This window comes from Alternaria postmessia, assembly GCF_024291825.1.
Source record: "Alternaria postmessia strain BMP 2775 chromosome Unknown scaffold_151, whole genome shotgun sequence".
NCBI classification, from domain to species: domain Eukaryota; kingdom Fungi; phylum Ascomycota; class Dothideomycetes; order Pleosporales; family Pleosporaceae; genus Alternaria; species Alternaria postmessia.
Genome location: NW_026260224.1, coordinates 1 through 19,791, shown reverse-complemented (window position 1 = coordinate 19,791; position 19,791 = coordinate 1). Strand labels below are relative to the sequence as shown.

The 19,791-nt window shown below is 50.5% G+C and overlaps 5 protein-coding genes across 5 annotated transcripts; 2 read left to right on the top strand and 3 right to left on the bottom strand.

The window, feature by feature from the left end:
* Positions 1-1,076: 1,076 nt before the first annotated feature.
* Positions 1,077-2,989, top strand: J4E82_010909 (uncharacterized protein; the record flags this gene model as incomplete). Its single annotated transcript, XM_051737119.1, has 2 exons — positions 1,077-1,359; positions 1,410-2,989. The coding sequence occupies 2 exons, from the start codon at positions 1,077-1,079 to the stop codon at positions 2,987-2,989; spliced, it is 1,863 nt and encodes a 620-aa protein (XP_051583119.1).
* Positions 2,990-6,015: 3,026 nt separating this feature from the next.
* On the bottom strand, positions 6,016-7,580 carry J4E82_010908 (uncharacterized protein; the record flags this gene model as incomplete). Its single annotated transcript, XM_051737118.1, has 4 exons — positions 6,016-6,328; positions 6,407-6,747; positions 6,804-7,369; positions 7,418-7,580. The coding sequence occupies 4 exons, from the start codon at positions 7,578-7,580 to the stop codon at positions 6,016-6,018; spliced, it is 1,383 nt and encodes a 460-aa protein (XP_051583118.1).
* Positions 7,581-8,338: 758 nt separating this feature from the next.
* Positions 8,339-9,467, bottom strand: J4E82_010907 (uncharacterized protein; the record flags this gene model as incomplete). The annotated part of the gene is made up of 2 exons (XM_051737117.1): positions 8,339-8,849; positions 8,902-9,467. The coding sequence occupies 2 exons, from the start codon at positions 9,465-9,467 to the stop codon at positions 8,339-8,341; spliced, it is 1,077 nt and encodes a 358-aa protein (XP_051583117.1).
* A 1,913-nt stretch (positions 9,468-11,380) lies between these two features.
* Positions 11,381-11,965, top strand: J4E82_010906 (uncharacterized protein; the record flags this gene model as incomplete). Its single annotated transcript, XM_051737116.1, has 2 exons — positions 11,381-11,507; positions 11,574-11,965. 2 exons carry the CDS (start codon positions 11,381-11,383, stop codon positions 11,963-11,965), a joined length of 519 nt encoding a protein of 172 aa, XP_051583116.1.
* A 4,351-nt stretch (positions 11,966-16,316) lies between these two features.
* On the bottom strand, positions 16,317-16,709 carry J4E82_010905 (uncharacterized protein; the record flags this gene model as incomplete). The annotated part of the gene is made up of 1 exon (XM_051737115.1): positions 16,317-16,709. One exon carries the CDS (start codon positions 16,707-16,709, stop codon positions 16,317-16,319), a length of 393 nt encoding a protein of 130 aa, XP_051583115.1.
* Between the last annotated feature and the right edge of the window lie 3,082 nt (positions 16,710-19,791).

Sequence of the window (19,791 nt, the reverse complement as noted above, 5' to 3'; positions counted from 1 at the left end):
AGGACGACGAGGTGAAAGTCGTGATCCGCGACAGTAGGAACTTGTCGTGGTACGTCAGTGTTGAAGTTCATGAGACGAGTGTACATGATCATCGGCTATTCGAGGTTAATCTTGATGCAGAGATGTGCCTACGTCAAATATGATGAGCCATCCAAGCATATGAGGCCCTGTGATAAGACGAGACAGGCGAAGTGGTTCAGCATGCCGTGATACACATCGCTATAAATATAAATGAAGCACGTCATTGGATGCGAAGCTGAACAGAGCGATGATCGGACTTTTTACCAGCCAACCGATGTAGAACCGTTCAAAACATCATATACCTTCGGTAACGTCCAGTCATTGAAATGCGTTGCAGAGCATCACAGAGGCGACTACGATGACCTCTTGTGACAGCAATCGCATGTTATGTCTGCGCACCAAACCTGGGCGAACACAATCAGTTGGGGCGAAGCTCATGATCCTTGAGACTGAGGTAGACACCAGATGACAATAAGGCGGCGTGCAAACACCAGAAACCGCAGGTACATCGATGTGAGTGGACTCAAAGACTAATCTGCGCAGACGTCTATCGTACCAAGTGGACCCACGTCATCGGCACATTCTTCGGGCGCTCGCCAACCACGCTTGCCCCGCTCGGAAAGCCGCATCTCCACTCCCTCTCCAAACCACGCGATAAGACCCGTTGCGTCTAGCAACGCACGGCGGCATCGGAAAGCTATCTCCTGGCTGTTTACGATATCATTGACGCCGTTTACGTACATGCGCAGCGCACGTAAGGCGTGCCGATGAGGCGGGCCAGTCACGAGAAAGGGCCGAGAGCTTATCTGCGTGGTTTCCACGTTTTACCCTGGCTGGGCGCATGCCTGGTAGACACCGACATGTCTTGTGCTGTGGATTGAAGAGGAACTACGCGAAGGACCGGAATAATGACTCTGTGTCAGTGGGGTGCATGCTTTGGCGACGTTGGAGGACGATATGCGGCCGAGCTATAAAATACATGGCAGACCTGCAGCCATGTCGTGGCATATCTCGCGCTCCGCCACAGGCCACGGTCAGGATTCTCTGTGGGCAAGATGTATCTCTCTCGGTCTTTGGGCGTCGCGTCTCTCATCGTAGCCAGTGTGCAGGCAGCTGTGTCGTCCACTGGCTTCACGGTATCGCTAACGGATGTCGATTACTTCCTGCCACCGAAGCCGATCGCCAAGATCTCTGGCTGCAAAGAGCTTTCAACCTCGTTCGAAGATGCCATGTTTGTGCCTTTCACAGTGGTCAAGGCGCAAGGCTATGGTGTTGACGTTGCAGCACTTACAGCCAGCTACGCTGAAGATGACGTATGGCAAGAGGGCTTCATGGAGGGTACGCGCGAACTGTGCTTACTCAGAACTTTAGCTAACATAGTTTTGCAGCGATATACGTCCAGGGAAGCGAATTCAAGCCCATGAACTCGTCTTTAACCGTATTATCCGGCACCTCATCCAAGGTATTGGCTCCAGGACCCTACTTCATCAACGCAGCCGGCCATGTCTACGAGGCGTGGAGACTCTTCTCCGACGTTCAAGGTGCTTTCACGGAGCCTGCGATCGCTATTGGTGACGGTTCATACTCTGTTTTGCCCGCAGGCACTGTAGGCCAGAAGCATGCCATTGCTGTTCCTTCGCGTCTGTACTTTACAAAGACGGCTGAGAAGCCGCTGGCTGGTGTTCGCATCGGTATCAAAGATATCTACGACATCAAGGGCTTACGAACTTCGAACGGAAACCGAGCATGGTACTGGCTATATTCTCCAGCCAACGCGACGGCGCCACCCGTTCAGAATCTCATCGACGCGGGAGCGATCATCGTCGGCAAGATGATCACTTCTCAATTCGCTAACGGTGAAACTGCGACAGCCGACTGGGTCGACTACCACGAGGCATTCAACCCTCGTGGCGATGGCTACCAAGACACCTCATCCTCCAGCAGTGGCGGAGGCGCTGGTACAGCATCGTACCCCTGGTTAGATGTCAGCCTTGGATCTGACACCGGCGGCAGTGTACGCGGACCATCCCAGGTTCAAGGTCTTTATGGTAACCGACCCTCCCACGGACTTGTGTCCCTGGATCATACCATGCCTCTCAGCCCCGTGCTCGACACGCCCGGCTTGCTAGCTCGCAACCCGCAAGTCTGGATGGAGGCAGCACAGGCCATGTACGGCCCCAACATCACTATCACCAGCAACTACCCAACGAGCATTCAAACTCTCGGCTGGCCCACCGCAGTCGACGATGTCGCAGATGAGCTTCTGATCGACTTCCTGGGCAACGTGACCGAGTTTCTCAGCGCTAATGCGACAGCGTTTAACGTGACCGCCTCTTTCGACGCTTCGAACGCGGATATCGCACCCCTCACAACCTTCATGAACCTCACTTATGCCCTGTTGATCACCAAACAGCAAACCGAGCTGGTTCGTGAGCCCTTCTACGCCGACTATGCTGCCGTCCATGATGGCCGCCTTCCTTTCGTCAACCCCGTTCCACTAGCGCGCTGGGGCTGGGGAGACAACCAAACCTACACAGTCGAGGACGCCGTAGCCAACAAAACCATCTTCCAAACCTGGGCCAACGAAACCTTCCTCGCGCCGTCGCCCGAGACATGCTCTAAATCTCTGGTCATGTATGTTGGTTCCACTGGCGGTACCACGTACCGTAACACGTACTGGGATGAGCCTGGTGTGCCTTTCGGATTCAGCAATAGTCGTATCTCGGTCATGGCTGAGGTGCCGGATTATGTTGTGCCGTTGGGTGAGGCGCCATATAATTCGACGATCACGGGACATGTGGAGTACCTGCCTGTTACAGCGAATTTGATGGCGGCGAAGGGTTGTGATGGCATGTTGTTCTCGTTGATCGGGGAGTTATATGAGGCGGGCATTCTGAAGGAGAGTATGGTGGGTAGGAGTGGGGTGACTGGTGGTGATATACTGTTAAAGAGGGACGGATCATGGTGAGAAGTATGCGATTAGACAGCATTGAGGAAGCATCCAATGCAAATCACTATTGTAATCCTGCGTTTACCTACATCTTTGAAGTTTCTCTGGCTAGCACGGGATGATGTGAAGTCTAGATGGCAGCTGGCGAACTACTGCGGTTCGCTTAGCATTCTTACAGGCTACCCTACGATCTCCGTGAACGTGCGGGGCAAGAAGTTGGTGTCCGCTCAAACATCTCGGCATCTCAACAACATAATTCAGAGCCTACGCGAATGCATTGTCATTGTATACGGATTTTGGATCGTGCGCAAAGCCTTCTCACTAGGTCTTTTTGTTCATCTGAGGCTTATGATCAGGTATGATGATCATTGAGCGCTGATTCGGCCTGCACGATGATGACATTGGTGCAGCCTGCCATCAATACGATATTCGTCAGCTGACACACGGCTGCCAGGTTCGCTTAAATGTACGTGTCGATATCAACATCCTACTGCTGCCTATTCTTCCCCCCTTTTATTACTACCCGTCAGCCCGGATTTCTCATGCAGATAGCAACGGCTCGTCAACGCTGACTCAAATCGAGCCTAAACACGCTCTTAGGTAATTCAATCTACAGATTAGTGTGAGGGCGGCACTATTTTCACCATGAACACCGAAGAATGCTGTATTACGGTAGGACCAATCATCAAGGATATCACAGAATTATGCGACTTCTGCATTGAGTTTACCAAACTCATTGTGCGAGATCCAGAAGACCTTGAGACAACTGGAGACCAGCCCAACAGAATTGACGAATTCGTCCCAGGTCGCGGGCTGGAGTCATGCCAACTGTGTGAGGTAATTTCATCAATCGAATCAACAACAACAGTTGATTTGAGGACATCTCTCATTCGCAGCGGGTTTGAATCGCGACATCGGAGCACGGAGCGACGAGCGCGGGTGTGTGGTACCGAAATCAGAGGCACAAGTTTCAGAATATGGGCGGACATAGGTCAGAGACTGAGATCTTGCTACGTCTGGCTTCACTGACGATGGAATTCAGGAAGCTCTGCGTGTAAAACTGTGGTTGGTTGCCCACCAATATCTGGCCTTCCTATGCACCAGATACGCGACCTGATCCAGCATTGGCGGCGGAAAAGATGCCGTGATCATAAGTATTGCCCGATTGAGGCTAAGATGCCAATGCCAACCCGTGTTCTTGCGATCTCTGGAAATCATGCTAGACCATCGATCATGCTTGTGAAAAGTAACGGCATGAAGGGACGGTACTTGGCCCTAAGGGTAAGTCTACATAGTCCATCCGAATTAAGAACTATTATTGATTTAAGGACAGTATGTTCTGTCGCTCTTGTCACGTTTCTGTAGTACCGCAGGTGGAAAAGAAGCAGCAAGGACATCAGACCCCCTCTCACCTGCGGACTCGTAGCTATGACAGCTCTATAACAAGGCATGTGTTCAGTTACCATCGTTACTAATATTTTAACAGCCACTGCTGGGGCTCAGTCGAGAAGCAGCCGCTTCGCACAACGTCTACAAATTTCGAGAGCCATCAAAAAGGCATCGCGTTCGAAAATTTGCCCAGAACGTTTCAGGATCTTGTGAGCCTTGCACAATCCATCGGCATCAAATACATCTGGATCGACTCTCTTTGCATCATACAGGGCAATAGCCAAGATTGGCATTCAGAAGCTGCAAAGATGGGAGACGTCTACCGAAACGCAGCTTTAGTGATAGCCGCCTCTGGCGCAGAAGACTCTAGTCGAGGACTCTTCATCAACGACCGATCAGCCAGAACCGTCTTTAAGTTACCTTACAGATCAGCTGCTGGAGTGAGCGGAACCTTCAACATGATGCAATCGCCCGATGAATCAAATTGGCACCCAGCACGTGGTCCTTTGGAAACACGGGCATGGACACTTCAAGAGCGCTATCTCGCGCAACGCCTTATTACATTTATGCCAGGTGGTATTACATGGAGTTGCAAGACAATATCCGTAGACGAGGTCGGAAAATCTATTCCGCATTTGGCCGGACAAATGATTGGTTTTGGCTGGACAGACTATTGGTTTCGGCTGTTGATTGAATATACGGGAAGATCGCTGACGTTTCCTTCGGATCGTACTGAAGCTCTCCTCGGAATTGCTGGAGACCTTACCCGATGGTCTCGGGAGGATCAATACATTCCAGATTACGGTGTTTGGCAGGATAGCCTTATGGAACAGCTGCTTTGGTTTCAAGATGGACCGTACTCGGACGAAGGTAAATCACCTAACAAGCCGTCATGGAGCTGGACCGCGACTGGAGGTGCTAAATCATGGCCGTTAGAGGTCATGTTGGATGAATTAGGGTTTTCCATCAGAACAGAACTCCAGGAAATAACGATTACCTCCCACGGACACCTTGAGATCTCGGGACTCTTGAGTACCGTCAAGCAAGCTCCAACATATGTGCGAGACCAGTACACAGCACATGATCTTCAAATATCGAGAGTACAAAAGCTCTTTCACTCATGGAGGAGGAATCATACGATGCACTCCCATGTCCTTACGCAAGACATAAATGATAGCTACGATCGGTTGCTTCTTGGCAATGCACACTTTGACAACGACGCAGTAACGTCATATAGTCATGCATGTCTTCTTGGAAAGCAAGTAATGGGGTATCGCTCGAAACCAATTGTTAGACGTGAATTCATCGTAAGGATCCTCCGTTCATCTACAGCGCGCTAAGACTGATATCTACTAGGATGACGTAGTCTACCATTCAGAATATTTTCCGAGTTTCGTCTACTGGGCGCTTCTTCTTGAGCGAATTGACGAGGGCAAATACAAACGCGTTGGCATTGCGGCCCTCTTACCCGTCGCGTATGAGGCCTTCCAAGTGCAGCTCCAAAAGTTCGAGATCATCTAGTCCTTAGACCAGTTGAGACATGAATTTCATACCTTAGTAAAGTTACGTAAAGTTTATCGCACGGAGTCAATATCAACAATGTTGACGTCAACGATTGTCTCCATCGCTTGCGGCTGGATGTTTCACAACTCTGTTTACTCCCAAACCCCTTCATCGACGATAGGCTGACCTGCACTAGAGGCCTCAAGAAGCTGTTTGACAGTCCAGGGCTTGTATGTATATCCCGGTACAGTATTCCTGTGCTCGAAAGGTGTGCCCTGTATTATATGGTCTGCGCAGCTCTTGTATGAGTCATAGGCATACTGCTCTGGGTCGTGGTATATGACCCAGTCCCCAACCATCTTGCCCATGGCCTCTGGGTTCTTTGCGACGACATCCCAGTTCGTGTTGTGGAACACCTCGCGGTTCTTGAAACCCATCTTCTGGGCCGATGAAACCCGCTCGAATCTATCAAGGTATGTCAGCTCTATCCTGATACTTCTCATACACGTGTAATGACAAAGGGTGGAGCAAACGCAGACTTACCTTAAATGGTTGTGCAACTTGGTTGCGAGACATGCATCGTTCTTTCCCGCAAGCTGTAGGCATGCAGCTAGAGAGAACGCATCCTCCATTGCCATAGTCCCACCGCTAGCTGAGGTCGGAAGGAATGGGTGTGCGGAGTCCCCTATCTGAACCACCCGGCCGATAGGCGATACCCACCGCGGCTGAGGGTCACGCCACATCAATTTCCAGTCGAGAACAGTATGACCAGGCGTAGCTTTGATGACTTCGGTAATAAATGGCTCCCAGCCACGGGTCGCTTCGAGGGCTTTGTCGATCGAAGTCGACTGAGACCAGCTTTCTCCGCCTTTGTCGCCATCATCCTACCCCCGGTATCAGCATCTGCGCGGCATGGCAAAGAAAAGTAGAAAAAGCTCACCTTGCAAGTCAGCATCCAACACATCTTATCGCCTGACAGGCAGGTAACCATGTGTGCTCCCGGACCAGCATGAAGGATTCCACGGTCTCCAACACCCTCGAACTCCGTTCTAATGATTGGATTTTCAAGTGCAGGTGCCGCAGGAAAAGTGACCCTGTACAAGACGAATCCCGAGCTTGTTGGGGCAGTTTTCTCGCCGACAAGGTGCCATGATTTCGAGCCAACTCCATCCGCAGCCACCACGATATCTGCGGTTAGCTTGCGGCCGTCCGCTAGTTCTACTCCGCCATGGTCTTCAGTCTCGAAATAATCCACAACGCTTGTCGAAAATTCGATCGGGATTCCGAGCAGTGAAGCATATTCATGGAGCACTTTGTGTAGCTCTGATCGGTAGATGGCCATGGATGGGTTCTTTTCGTCACCGAGGTTGAAGCTTCCTACGACATCGCCGTTGAATCTTTTCATCGTGAGTGTTGGAGGAATCGCTCTCTTTCTGGCGCGCTCCATGAATCCTGGCCACTTCTTTGGCGTGTGCAGGGCAGAAGTTGTGATAATGATCATCTCTCCTACATCATCTTAGCCGGTGGAATTCAAGAGTTGCACCCGTCGCTCACCTGCGCTCTCTTGGGACAAACGACGCTCGACAATGCGGACATTATGGCCCTTGCGGTAGGACTCAATGGCAAAACTCAGGCCTGCGATACCTGCGCCAATTACCAGTATGGAAATGCCTGTCTCTCGATCACGTTCCATCTTCGGGGTCGATGCTGTACTCATTACAGACGCTGAAGCAGGGCTGCGAGGATGGACTCTTGCCTGTGAAACAAATTATGCTTTTTAATGTATCTAGGGAGGTCTTCCTTATTTGAAGTATATCGAACATGTTGAATAGATCCTAACACTGACGCGAGCAAACGCTGCCGGATGCTGTCATTGCCGTATCCGCCATTGCAGTTCACATTTTCGTCCGTGGCGGAGTTTTTCCAGTCGCTCAAATGATTGTCGTGCAGATCGCTTCTGTAAGGTATGTTATGAGTTCCACGTGCGGCGGATCGTTGTACGAAGTGTCCGCTGTTCAGATTTCAACAACGGTCAGCCAATTATATTGCCCTAAGAGCTTCTTGATCTCCAATACGAAGACAGCACCTTGGTCATATGAAGCAACAAGCATTGCAGGATACTGTCGACCTTTTGCTTATATCACTTGTCTTGATTACTTCCTACGTTGTACAGCTCGGGTGCTAGCGTAGCGTGTTTTCGGCCAGGTCGTCCCCACACCTTTTGTACAACCATATGCCCACATATTTTTGTACAATCATAAGGCAAACGAGATGTACGTAACTTCTTCTGGAATAGCTACTTCCGAGAGCCGAAGCCTCATGACAGCCTTCATAAAGTCGCTAAGGGGATGAAGGCAGTACGTACAGCCAACTGGTAGCCTGAACTTGCAAACTTAGGAGCGTCAAAGTCAGAAAATGCTGCGATAAATAAGTTGGCTTAGTTATTGCCGGTAACTAATGCTGATAAGCATGTATTCATACTGTGTAATTCTTGCTTAGCCATTCTTTGAAAAGCTCCGCAATCTCTTCCGGCTTCTCGTATGGGGTCCAGTGCGACGCGTCCAACAGAGGCCTCTGATCTAGATGCGGCAACAACCCAGCCTGAATCGCCGGATACATTGCCTCAGAACGGCACGTGGCGTCTTCTTTTCCTCCAATGTACAGAACTGGAACATCCACCTTGTCTCTGCTTTCAGGAAGTTCTTTATCACACAGGTGCTGCTGTTCTATGAAAGCGCGATACCAGCACTGCGGTGCGTCGAAGCCGTCACGGCGCATCCTATCGATGAAGTCCTGGCGAAACTTCGGATTCTGAGCGTAAGGCCGGAGTTCTGGATCTGGATTGTTGCTAGTAAGATGCTGTCGCATAGCATCTGGCGCGCAGAAGAAGCGCTTCATTGTGTCGCCTGTGCCGTGAAGGCAAGAATAGAGACGCTCAACGTTGTCTGTGAGAACTTTGCCACCATTTGGATCAGCAAACAGTTTCCTAAGATGATCAGAATTCATCATTCTTCATGTAGTGCCGCAGACATGCTTACCAGTAATGGAAGACTCCATAGCCAAAAGCTTGCTCGGTCATCTCAATCATCGCATCAAGATCAAAAGGCTGACGACTCGGCGCGTGGTAGGGAACGTTGAGAAAGGCACAGCCAGCGACACGATCGGGGTAGTAGTTGTAGAGACGGGCGGCACATGCAGATCCCCAGTCATGGCCGATGGAGATCACTTTGTCGACCTTTTCGGTGTCGATGATGTCGATGAGATCCTTTGTCATTGCGTCCCACTTGTACTCGGCTGGATTAGTCGGCTTATCAGTACCATCGTAGCCAAGCATGTCTGGTATAATGATAGAAAGCTTGGTACTAATGAGACGTTCCGCGATACCCTTCCACATCTCGGCGTGATCGGGCCAGCCATGCTGAAACAACAGGGTGGGAAGAGATCTGTCGCCTTCAAACGTGTAGTAGGTGTAGGTGTAACCCCGGGCGGTCTTGCAAGTCTTCTTTGCGAAAATGTCCATTTGAAAGTTCTTCGTGATAGGCGCAGCCAATTGGAGTTTGCCTCGAGAGCGTTGTGTGATGATATCCAAAGCCTGGAAAGACATGAACAGCAGGCAGCTTTAGACATCTGTTAAGTAGTAGACCTGTGATTTGAAACATCATTCCGAAGCTTCATACGTACGTAAAAGTCGGAGTGGAGAGTACCTTTGCTAAGCATGTACGAGACGGTGCGCTGTGGATACCACTTGATGAGCGACACATGCCTCGGAGTGCTTAGCTTAGGCACAAATTAGTCTCCGCATGACTTAGTATGTTCGTACCAAGCTCAAAGAGTAAAACAAAGTCAGTTCAAGAAAGTTGCTAGTGTAACGGCCGCTGAGTTCTGTTCTTAGATGCAGAAGTCATTGTTTGGTGGCCACGCTTCATTGCGAATGTAGCTCTCACAACAGAAGCATACTTGGTGATGCATATGACACGTTTGCAACCTCGTGTTGTGCGAATCGCCCCGAAGTCGCGATGGCTGTTTCTCGGTCTAATAACGGGGTTGTTCCGCGATGATTGATCAGCCAAGGGCCTGTCTGTGCGTTACTTAGCTTGTGGAACTAGAGAACAGTCTACTCGTAGAAGTAATAGCAACAACATGGATTGGTAAGTACTCAAAGGATTGTCCTCGATATCTGTTTCAATTCCACCTCGGGATATGCGGCCGTTTTTCAGATTCGAAATTGCATGGAATGCGTACGAAAGGCGTATGGGACGCCTTCCGCAGTATCCCAACAAGAAGGCCTTTCGGGCAGGATCCACCTATGATATTAGTGAATCCAGTAGTCCAAGTCGCTCCCGCAGCTTAGCTACCAAGGTGCTCCGGAGTATGAGGACAGCCAGATGAGGTTTACTTCCACAGCCTTGGTAAAACGATTGTACAAAGTCCTAGTTTGCCGTGTTTGACCAGTTCGGAAGATGGATTTCGCAGCTCCGGAGTGAAGGGCGGTGGGCCATGCCGATCGAAAAGCAGTCGTCCTAGGCGAAACGAGGAACAGTGGCTTCGAGGATCGAACGTCGCGCCCGCTCTGCGGCGACGGAGAAAGCAGCCTAAGATGTTGTGACAGGTATGAGGTGATCTGCCGTCTAGGTCTCCCTTCCAGCCTGCTGCATGCATCGGCCTGATCACCCAAAACACAATGAAACCAGAGATGGCCAACATCTCCAGGGTATCAGATGATAAACTGCGACTTGATGACAACCGACGATTCCTGCCCCAGATATGATTGTCGTAGCGTACTTAGAGAGACTTGAATATGGCCGCAACATGCTGACCGGTGAGGTTGCATTGGTTGATAACGGTTTTGGCCTATAATCCAGACGCTGCGAGTAGCGCATGCTTGCTTTGAAGAAGTCTCCCCCGTTGAAAAGTGATCGAGAAGTCGGCGTGGAGTCAGCGCTCATGTTAAAGCAGCAAGTAAGATATGTTCGATAGTCAGCATGGAAGAAAGATTGGGTGGACACACGCGCTTGGTGCAAGAATAAAGATGTCGCCTAGGAGCTGTTGGGACCCGAGGTTGGTGCGGACTACCGACACGCGACTGCGATGCGCAAACGTGCAATATCAAAGAAACATGTCGGCCAGCGACAAACGAAGGCCTAGTGCTTAGCATTGGGATCTAACAACGTTCTGCGAGTCGGACGTCCGAACGTACCTCAAATCTGAACCCTTGATCGCCAGCCAATCACAGCATCACCAAAGCGCTGACGACGGGCTTCCCGAGATCCGCCCGCCCCACACGAACTAGTCGCGTGTTGCCCACGCTTCGCGGCACACCTCAATGAGGTCCGGAGTCAATGACGACACAGCATAAGCCGAAGATGTTTGCGGCCATTGCGCAGGGCAAGAGGCGTTCGGCTCTCCGCCGCGGCACAACCAAATAGAGGGCCTGCTGCGCGAAATAATACATCTACCATCTCCTCATTGCCCAGTCACATCAACCGCAATTGCAATTCATCACCACCAAACTTCACGATGAGCCACCCAACACATCCCGCGACAGTGCACTTCCCCATCACAACCACCCTACTCACGGGTGGTCTGGATGCGGTATACTTCCTCTCGAAGTATGCACCGACGTCTGGCGCTGTGGCCTCAGCCTGTACGTCCTTACCCTCAATCTGACCCCTAATGCATCCTATGGTGTCATTTAGCTAACAACACCTAGTCAAAACCCTAGACATCGCCATAAACCCGACCATCTTCCCCCTCCTATCTTACTACACCACGCTCCTCACCCTCCTCTTCTCCGCGCCCGCCGTCGCGACCGGCATGTACGAGTTCATCCCCCTTGTCAAACGCGACGGCTTGAAGTCGAAGAAGGCACAGGTCGGTGCGCTACACGCTGTCATAAACGATGTAACGGTGATTGGTGCGGCCTTCAACTGGTGGACGCGCAGGAGCAATCCCGGTATGGTGCCGAGTGATACCAATATCTTGATCAGCAGTGTCATTGCGCTACCAGCTACTATGTTCGCGGCGTACCTAGGTGGCAGCCTGGTGTACGTATATGGCATGGGCTTCAGGGGTGGACAGGCGAAGGCCAAGAAGGCGCAGTAGATGTGAGGGATACGATGGATGCTGGCTATATCACTGCTAAGAAGCAACACGTGGTTGTGAAGTCTTGTGTATTGGTATACTGACTCCCTTTGTAACGGATCCAGCTTGTACAGTCCAAGCAAAAGAGCAAAGGAAAAAAGGGGCTGAACAAGCCAGCGTAAAGCATAAGAGGTGTGGGAGAGTGAGAAGTGAAATCCCAAGTAAAAGACAAGCTTAAAGGCATTTCGTTCCAGGAGCGTATGACTGGTCCCCATTCAAAGTCCTTTGTACAGTTCGATATGACCTGACCATCAAGAGTCATGTACTCCAGTGGACCGTGATGTGTCAAGATGCCGCGGTCGATGAGATCGATGTCCGGGTGTACCATCAAGGCTGTGTAGCTATCCCCACTAACCATGCTCAGGTCTCTTAGGTCCGTCACCGTCGCGACACTGATTCGCATTGCCCTGGATAATGACTTGGGGTTCGATGATCATCTGCGTCGGAGGGAGGAACCGTTGTGCTCTCGGATGTATGTCCGCCGTCGGATCAACTGGTGGTAGGTAAGAGAAGTTCGTTGGTACATTCAAGTATGGGACTGGCGATGATGGAGAATCCGTGGTCCACCATGCGAACGTATTGTCGCTCGATCTTCTCTGGTTGTTGACAGTATCGTTACGCCCGCCTTGATTAATTGCCACATCATGTACCGGTTGGCTTGGAGCACTTGCTAGAGCGCGAGGGCTGATGGCACGTGTCGGAAAGGATGACATGCGGGCGAGCACATGAGTATCCATAATATGGTCGATCAGGAGTCTTTTGCTAGCAAAGAGTTCATCGCAAGCGGGACAGTAAGGTGCCGATACTGTTAAGCCGAGCGCGCTAGGATGGCCCCGTTCCAGGTGATTCTCCATGAAGCCTCTCTTCACGTATCCCATCTTGGAGCATCGGCAGTCTTCGGCGAAGGCGCAGTTCACAACGACCAAGGTGGTAGTTCGCCGCCGGCGTGTATTAGATCCAGACGACATGTTACAATGGCTGTATAGTTCGTATCCGAAAAGAGTGCTAGGGAAATAGTAATTCGACAGTTATGCTCAGGCGGAATCAAATATGGCTCGACAGAAAGCATAAAGACGTCCCGAGTGCAGTGCCAATGGTAAGACAGTATTGACCAATGGTTTACAGTACGAGCAAGAGTCCGTGTTTGGGAAACGATTTATCTGAGGATGCACAGAGCATATATATCCAGATCAAATTACAAGAAGCAGAAGAAGCATCGAATCTCGTCTTTCACCCATACCTTCCACTGCGTCAGACCACGCTAGCCACAATATGCAAGCAGCCGTCACATCTTGACATGGTCCAAATTGATGAGTTGCACAACGAAAGAATCATATGGTGCCATTGATTGGCGTAGACGAAACCACAAAGTTCAAATGTTGGAGAAACAGACATCCTTACGTAGGTGCGATGCCTTTCAAGTCAGGCCGAGTGGATCTTGCAGGAAGATCCGCAACATTCTTGCCCTGCTCCGGCTATTTGACGCCAGAAGCGTCGCTACCGAAGCTTCGTGAAACAGGCCAGCCACTTATGATTGGTTTAGTAGGAGCAATGTAGGCGTGCTCTCTGCGTCTGTTGCACCTGGCCAACTATCCCGTTGAGGACGAGAATCCAGTGTGGCTGTCTGACCCACATGTATAGGGCCATAATCCCTGCGAGCCGCTAGTGAGCTTAGCGTGACAGCATGGGAGGATGCCGCCGCCTGCCTGGTACTTGGCAGCAGAAGTTGAACAGTCCCGGTCATCCAAGCTTAACCACATGGCACGGCGGTCGTTGCTATGTAAGCGAGACAAGTCTTGAGTGCGGCAACTGGTGCAGACAAAACTACGACGACCAAAAAACGAAAGCAACTGTTATGCTGTTAGAGTTTGACACCTGGTCGGGTCTGCAAGTCGTTCGCTCTAGCGTAACATGACGGCGGTCAGGAAACATGCGAAGTGCACGCACCAATTTTGCACCACAACGAGGAAGATGTAATCGCGCGCCTTCCTACAGGTATACGTGTCGAGGGTGTAAAATGACCGTCATTGTAGGTTATCCCAAAAGAAGAGTCGACAATTGTGGCTGCCGCCAGTTCTCAACTAATCAGAGAACTAGTGGTGGCACTGCGGCCCAAACTCCATGCTGTGATGCGATGGATGGTACATGCGGAATCCGGCGGGCGGGCACTTAATTAGTTCCATCTGCCGAAGTGCATCAAGGACACCGTTGCGGACCCCATTAGAATTCAAAAAGAACCCTCTGGTCCCAGCTAGCCGCTCGCAGTGCTGCATGACGCCTTGTCGAGCTAGCGAGACATGCCTGCTGGCAGATATACTGGATGTCCACGCACAATACTCACAAGCAGCAGAGCAGCCGAGTCGCTGGCTTGAAAACGTCGCAGAAGCAGAAGTTGCTCTCTCCGCGACAGGCCAATCCCCTTAGACGAGGCTTTGACTTGCGTCGCGCGGTCGTTCACGATGCCGTCTCTAACGTGGTTGTTCATCTCTCGTCGCCAGAATTGGGCGCCATCCTCATCACCCTACTCACTATTGACGTTGGCTGTGGCCAAGAAAGGAATCATCTTCTACCCGCATTCGCTCTATAGTATAAAGAACTTGGAATCCAACCAGCAGAGAGTGGTGGATGTACGGGGCACGACAGCGACTACAGTGTCCTAGGTGCGAAGAGATGCATGGCTTCGACGTTGCCGGTACCGCGGGACGGGGGGATCCAATGAGCACGCGACGATCGAAAAGCAGAGATAAGGCTTCGGATCACGCCCGAGGGTTAAGGACTTTACCGCAACTTGGTGGCTTGTCACTCGGATATCAGCGCTGTCACGATGTTGCCTTAAGAACCGCATTATCACGCGCGTTCTGTGGGCTGGTCTTTCATACAGCTCACAAGCTTCTTGTTCTTCGTCCCATTCCGATCGACGCTCGAAATTTGGCCTTGTACCAGATTCTTTACGCAAACATACTGAGCTGGAAACAATGAGCTGCACTAAGAGAAGGGGAAGTTCAAAAGTCCCAGGCAGTCCCTCCGCCTCCAACAGTTCATCATGCACACCACAGCCAAGAAAAATCTAAAATGTGAGCCACCGACATGTTGCTGAGTCTCCCGGAAACGATTATCTTATTGGATTAAGTGGTTTAGTGGAGAGACATTTTTCGAGATTCCGATTCGGCATAATTCGCTTCGCAAAGCGTGGTACTCCTGGAACGGCAGAAACTTAGTCGGACTCCAAGCTTCAATTGACGAGTTTTGTACAGTGAAAGCATGCACTCTTCGGGTAATCAGAGCAGCATCGGAGTAAAGCGGACAGAGCCTCAATGTGCGCACATGTCCGGAGTTTCCCAAATTGGTGCATGCGCACGCATCCTTGTTCACACACGTAGATGACGATGACTTCATGGCAACTTTCACTAGGCAGATCCTCGGTCTGGACCACTCAGAGCCGGGAGGCCGTCCCACCTCGCGGTCGCCGTACGGTGTGAATCATGCGAAGTTCGATGTCATCTCTTCATGGGCGGCTAAAATAGTTGCTAATTTGGGATGTAAGAATTCATGGCTGGTTGGAGTGGTGGGGTCCACGCTGCGGCCATTCTAGCAGGGCGCGGCCGACCCCGCCCCCAATCGCTGCTAATCCCCCGGACCCGTCCCACCAGAGACCCATCTTGCCTGTCCTTGTCCTAGCACAAGGGCATGTCTCGAACGACCACATGAGGAGGACAAAGCACCTGTACCGGGATACTATTCTCCTCTCCTTCGCCCTGCCAAGATGATGACGTGCTGCACTCCCCTGATTCAGTCCGCCGAATCGAAGGCGGCGGTGAGCCCCAGACCCCATTGCACGCAAAGTCGCACAACCCACAATGACCAACCTTGAACTCGAGCAACTGCACTGGGACGTTCGGCAACGCGCGGATCATCAGGAAAGAAGCGTGTCAATGGCGGGTGTTTCTACACTGAAGCACACGGTGCTCGGAGGGCAGTATGTCCCATACGGACTTTCAACAGCGACAGCGCAGTGGTCGAAAACGTCCACTTCGTTCTCGCGTCTGGACAGTCTCAAGATTTGTTGATCGTAAAGCAGGAACGTAGTCACCCTAAGACGATGCAATTCGAGACTGGCAGATACAGGCTTCCATGGCTCATGTTGACAAGCAGTAGGATGGGTGACTACATGACTGCTGTGTTGAACAGCAACGTTCTCATAAAATTAACCAGAGGCCCACCATGCCACGTGAATACATGGTCTCTAACCTCTTTTACATTTCGCCACGCCCTTCGAAAGATCCCCGATACAATACTTAGCGTCGCCTGAAAGCTAAGCAGTGAGCTTCACTGCTCTCTTCTTCTTCGGCGATCCATTCCCAGCGTCGCATGAATTTCTGTTCGTGTGGCCAGGGTTGCAGTACCAATGCCAGTTGTCATCCTCATAGTTGATTGTTCCGTAATCGTCCCAGAATCCGCCAAGCTGGTTGGTATGTTGATACGGAAGCTGATCGCAATGACCGCCAGCAATGATTATAGTGCCACCTACGGTGTTGCTGGCTTTGGAGAGGGCTTCTGCTTCAGTGTTGCCCTTACCGACTTGGCAGTACGGGGAATTGAATATCGCCGTACCGACGGCTGAGCCATAGTCCATGTTCACGGCAGCTAGCCAGAGGGCGTGAGTACCGGTTGTGGCGCAGATGGCTAGGAGGAGTGATTTGATCATGTCGGGCATGCTAGGGCGGGTATCAGTATATGTTGGTCCTAAGCTATGGCTTCGGCTCACTATAATATAGACGCTCAGATGTGTGTGTCAGCGATGGATTGAGCAGAGTAGCGGTATCGAATGGTAATGGCTTTGATGAGCTTGGTAACATTGACTTATGGGTCCTATATATACTTTTGCAAGGTCTTCTGGGAGACCTCTTGCGGACATACGAGACCCCGATAAAGGACCGATTGCATCCTCTAGCTGAGGCTGATCTCTAGTCGAACTACGTTGCGGCACTTAGGACACGGCCTTACAGGAGGAAAAGCGTTCATCTATTCCTCGTACCACATAGTGTAATCCCTGACTTTCAAACTGGCACGACCAGTGAAGAAGACATCCATGTAAGTCAGCAGACAAGGGGCTGATACGACAACTCCTGCCTACGGCGAAATCTCACTCGAGATTATTACGGCTTTACTCCATGTCTCAACTGCTAGATTCTGAGCATGTACGCATATGCATTGGATGGGTTTGCAAGGATCTTTTCTTGCTCAACCTCCCTTAAGGAGATGTACGTGGTTATCTAACCTTGATCAATGCCGTCGTGTATCACAGGGTGCAGGCTTGCGAGATTCACGGTTTCTCGACACGCAGTTCATCACCAAGACATCTCCAGAAATTATCATACATTTAGATCATGACACTTTTTGAGAAAGCCGAGTAATGTTTTGCTTCTAGCTAGCTACGAAGAGAGAAATACACCGCCCTTGACTCCTCCCTCGTTTGGAGCTCCTTATTTGTCGAATCATTTTCTGCTTGCTTTGAATTTAGAGTAGATTCACTACGGTTCACTACTAGTCGTAAGTAAACAGTCGATGGATTGACATGTCATAGACCTTACATTCGCAGATTGAATCTTTTGCCGTGTCCTTCTCTGTGGTTGATATTGTCGATTTCTTAGACCATGTGCCTGAATACCTAGCAGCTGAGGACGTATTATGTGTCGTAACTGAGGTGCTGGTCGCGGCGTCGCTATCTGATGAACTTCTGCCTGAGTTTGTCATCTTGGTGTAGGAATTCCAGCTCCAGAGATAAGATTGGAAATCCCAGAAAGTTCGATAGTTGGGGATTGAACGAGGGTAGAAGATATCGCTCCTTGTCTGACGAGGTTCTCCTTTTAATGACCCATCTCGTCGGATCACATCAAGCATATTCACATCCTGTTTCTTACGCCTCGCGTCTGATGATGCTACATCACGATGTTCGGTCCGATCAACTGCTTAAGCACTAGAGCAGCTCTCGTTCTCTGCCACATCAAGTGGCGTCAAGCGGCCCGGTGTCACTGCCTGCGTGCGTTGCCTGTACACAGCCTCGTGCTGAGTTCACTGACCGCCACTATCATACTATGACATCGCACGATTATACCATGGCCCGAAGCGTACAGCTTCGACATGACGCGTCAGTACATGAGCCTAAGTAGGTCCGTGCGATTTTCATGGTCTGGCCTGTCAGGTATCAGAGCAGCTTATCCGACTGTATCCCTAAATAGGTTGGGGTGATAACATTGCCTCTTCCACGACGGTGACTGCCCGATTTTGCGGACGCTGATGTCAGAGCGGTCTCTTATCATGATCTCTTTATGTAAACAAGCAGCAGCACTTAGCTCTTTGATTCCCGTTGCAATTTGACCTTCTCTATTCGATCGAATTTCTAGAACAGCCACAGACGACAGCTGCCAAAGAAATGGAAAATTCTATCTGCCACTGCTCTAGCATTTTCAATACTCACTACCTACTAATGCTTGCTGCTTGGAAGGGTTAGAGACTGCGTCGGTCCGGCATATTCATCTTTAGTTCATCGACCTAATGAACCCTGAGGGTTTACCACTTTTCATGTTACACCGATCATTTGCACTAGATCCAAGAGGCGAGTTTGTTTTTGACCACCTCAGACTTCAAGACAGATGACGTGTTCGTGTGTGTTCACATATTTCTATCAAGGGACATCAGAGGCTTCTGATGCTGAAATTTTCGGTGTCTTTCGCATATATTCATGGGCTCAGCGACATTTCCATAACCTGTAGCCGTCTTTCTTCGCACGTGGATCGTGGCCGTAGTAGCAAGCTCCTCATGTTTCATCAAAAATGAAGTCATCCAATTGAAGTTGCTCGTATTCCCGAACTCGGGTCTTGTTGATCACGATCTCGGAGCGTCCGACTACTAACGACCGGTTCGGCCCGATTTGGACAAGTGAAGGTTTGATCTACTGCATGAAGCCGCGTGAGGCACGCTCCAACCCACAATTTTGTAGCCATGCCTCGGCATATGTGTACAGGTACTGTGTTAGCAAGGAAATAATGGAAGATCGTTTATTCCTTGTGTTGATCCGACAGAAGATTGAACCATGCACGGCATGTACTTCTAGCGCATCAATTCGGCGTCGGGGCTTCAAATAGCCCCGACTAGGCCCAGAAAGGAAAACAGATGCGTCTCGATTGTTTGATCGTCATTGCCGCTGTATGTTTGGATGCCACTGTAAGCAAATACACAGGACGCCTAGTATAACATTCGTTCTATCGATTGCCCGCTAGTACGGACTCTTCGCTCCGTTATGAATCGAGTTAGGCTGTGGTTGCAGGACTACTATGCAGTGACCTCCGATGTTCAAGCTTCAGTTTAAGCCTCGTGTAGCTTGGTGCACCTCTTATGCTCAGTTAGTGCCTACATCGATCGAGTACCAGGAGAAGGTACAGAATATCGAGATCACTACGGGAATAGTCACCTCGACGTCTAAGTTGTATAAAGACAGGCTGGAGCGCTGCAGACAGAATCATCAACATTCACAAGCTTCAACAAACAGTTCCAAGCGAATCCAACATGCCATCACCTGCTTATCCCATCGCTCTTGTGGCTCTCATCGGGTCCGCGCTCGCAGACATCCACAATGTCAATCTTCCCTCGAACTTCTTCGATGTTACACGGGGTTAGGCTATACTTCTCTAGGCTCGGTCCGTACTAAGGCGAGGTAGACTAAAGCGGTAGTCCGTGAGGTATCGTATGGAATGATCAGGTGGAAAAGAGTTATCGTTGTAACCAAA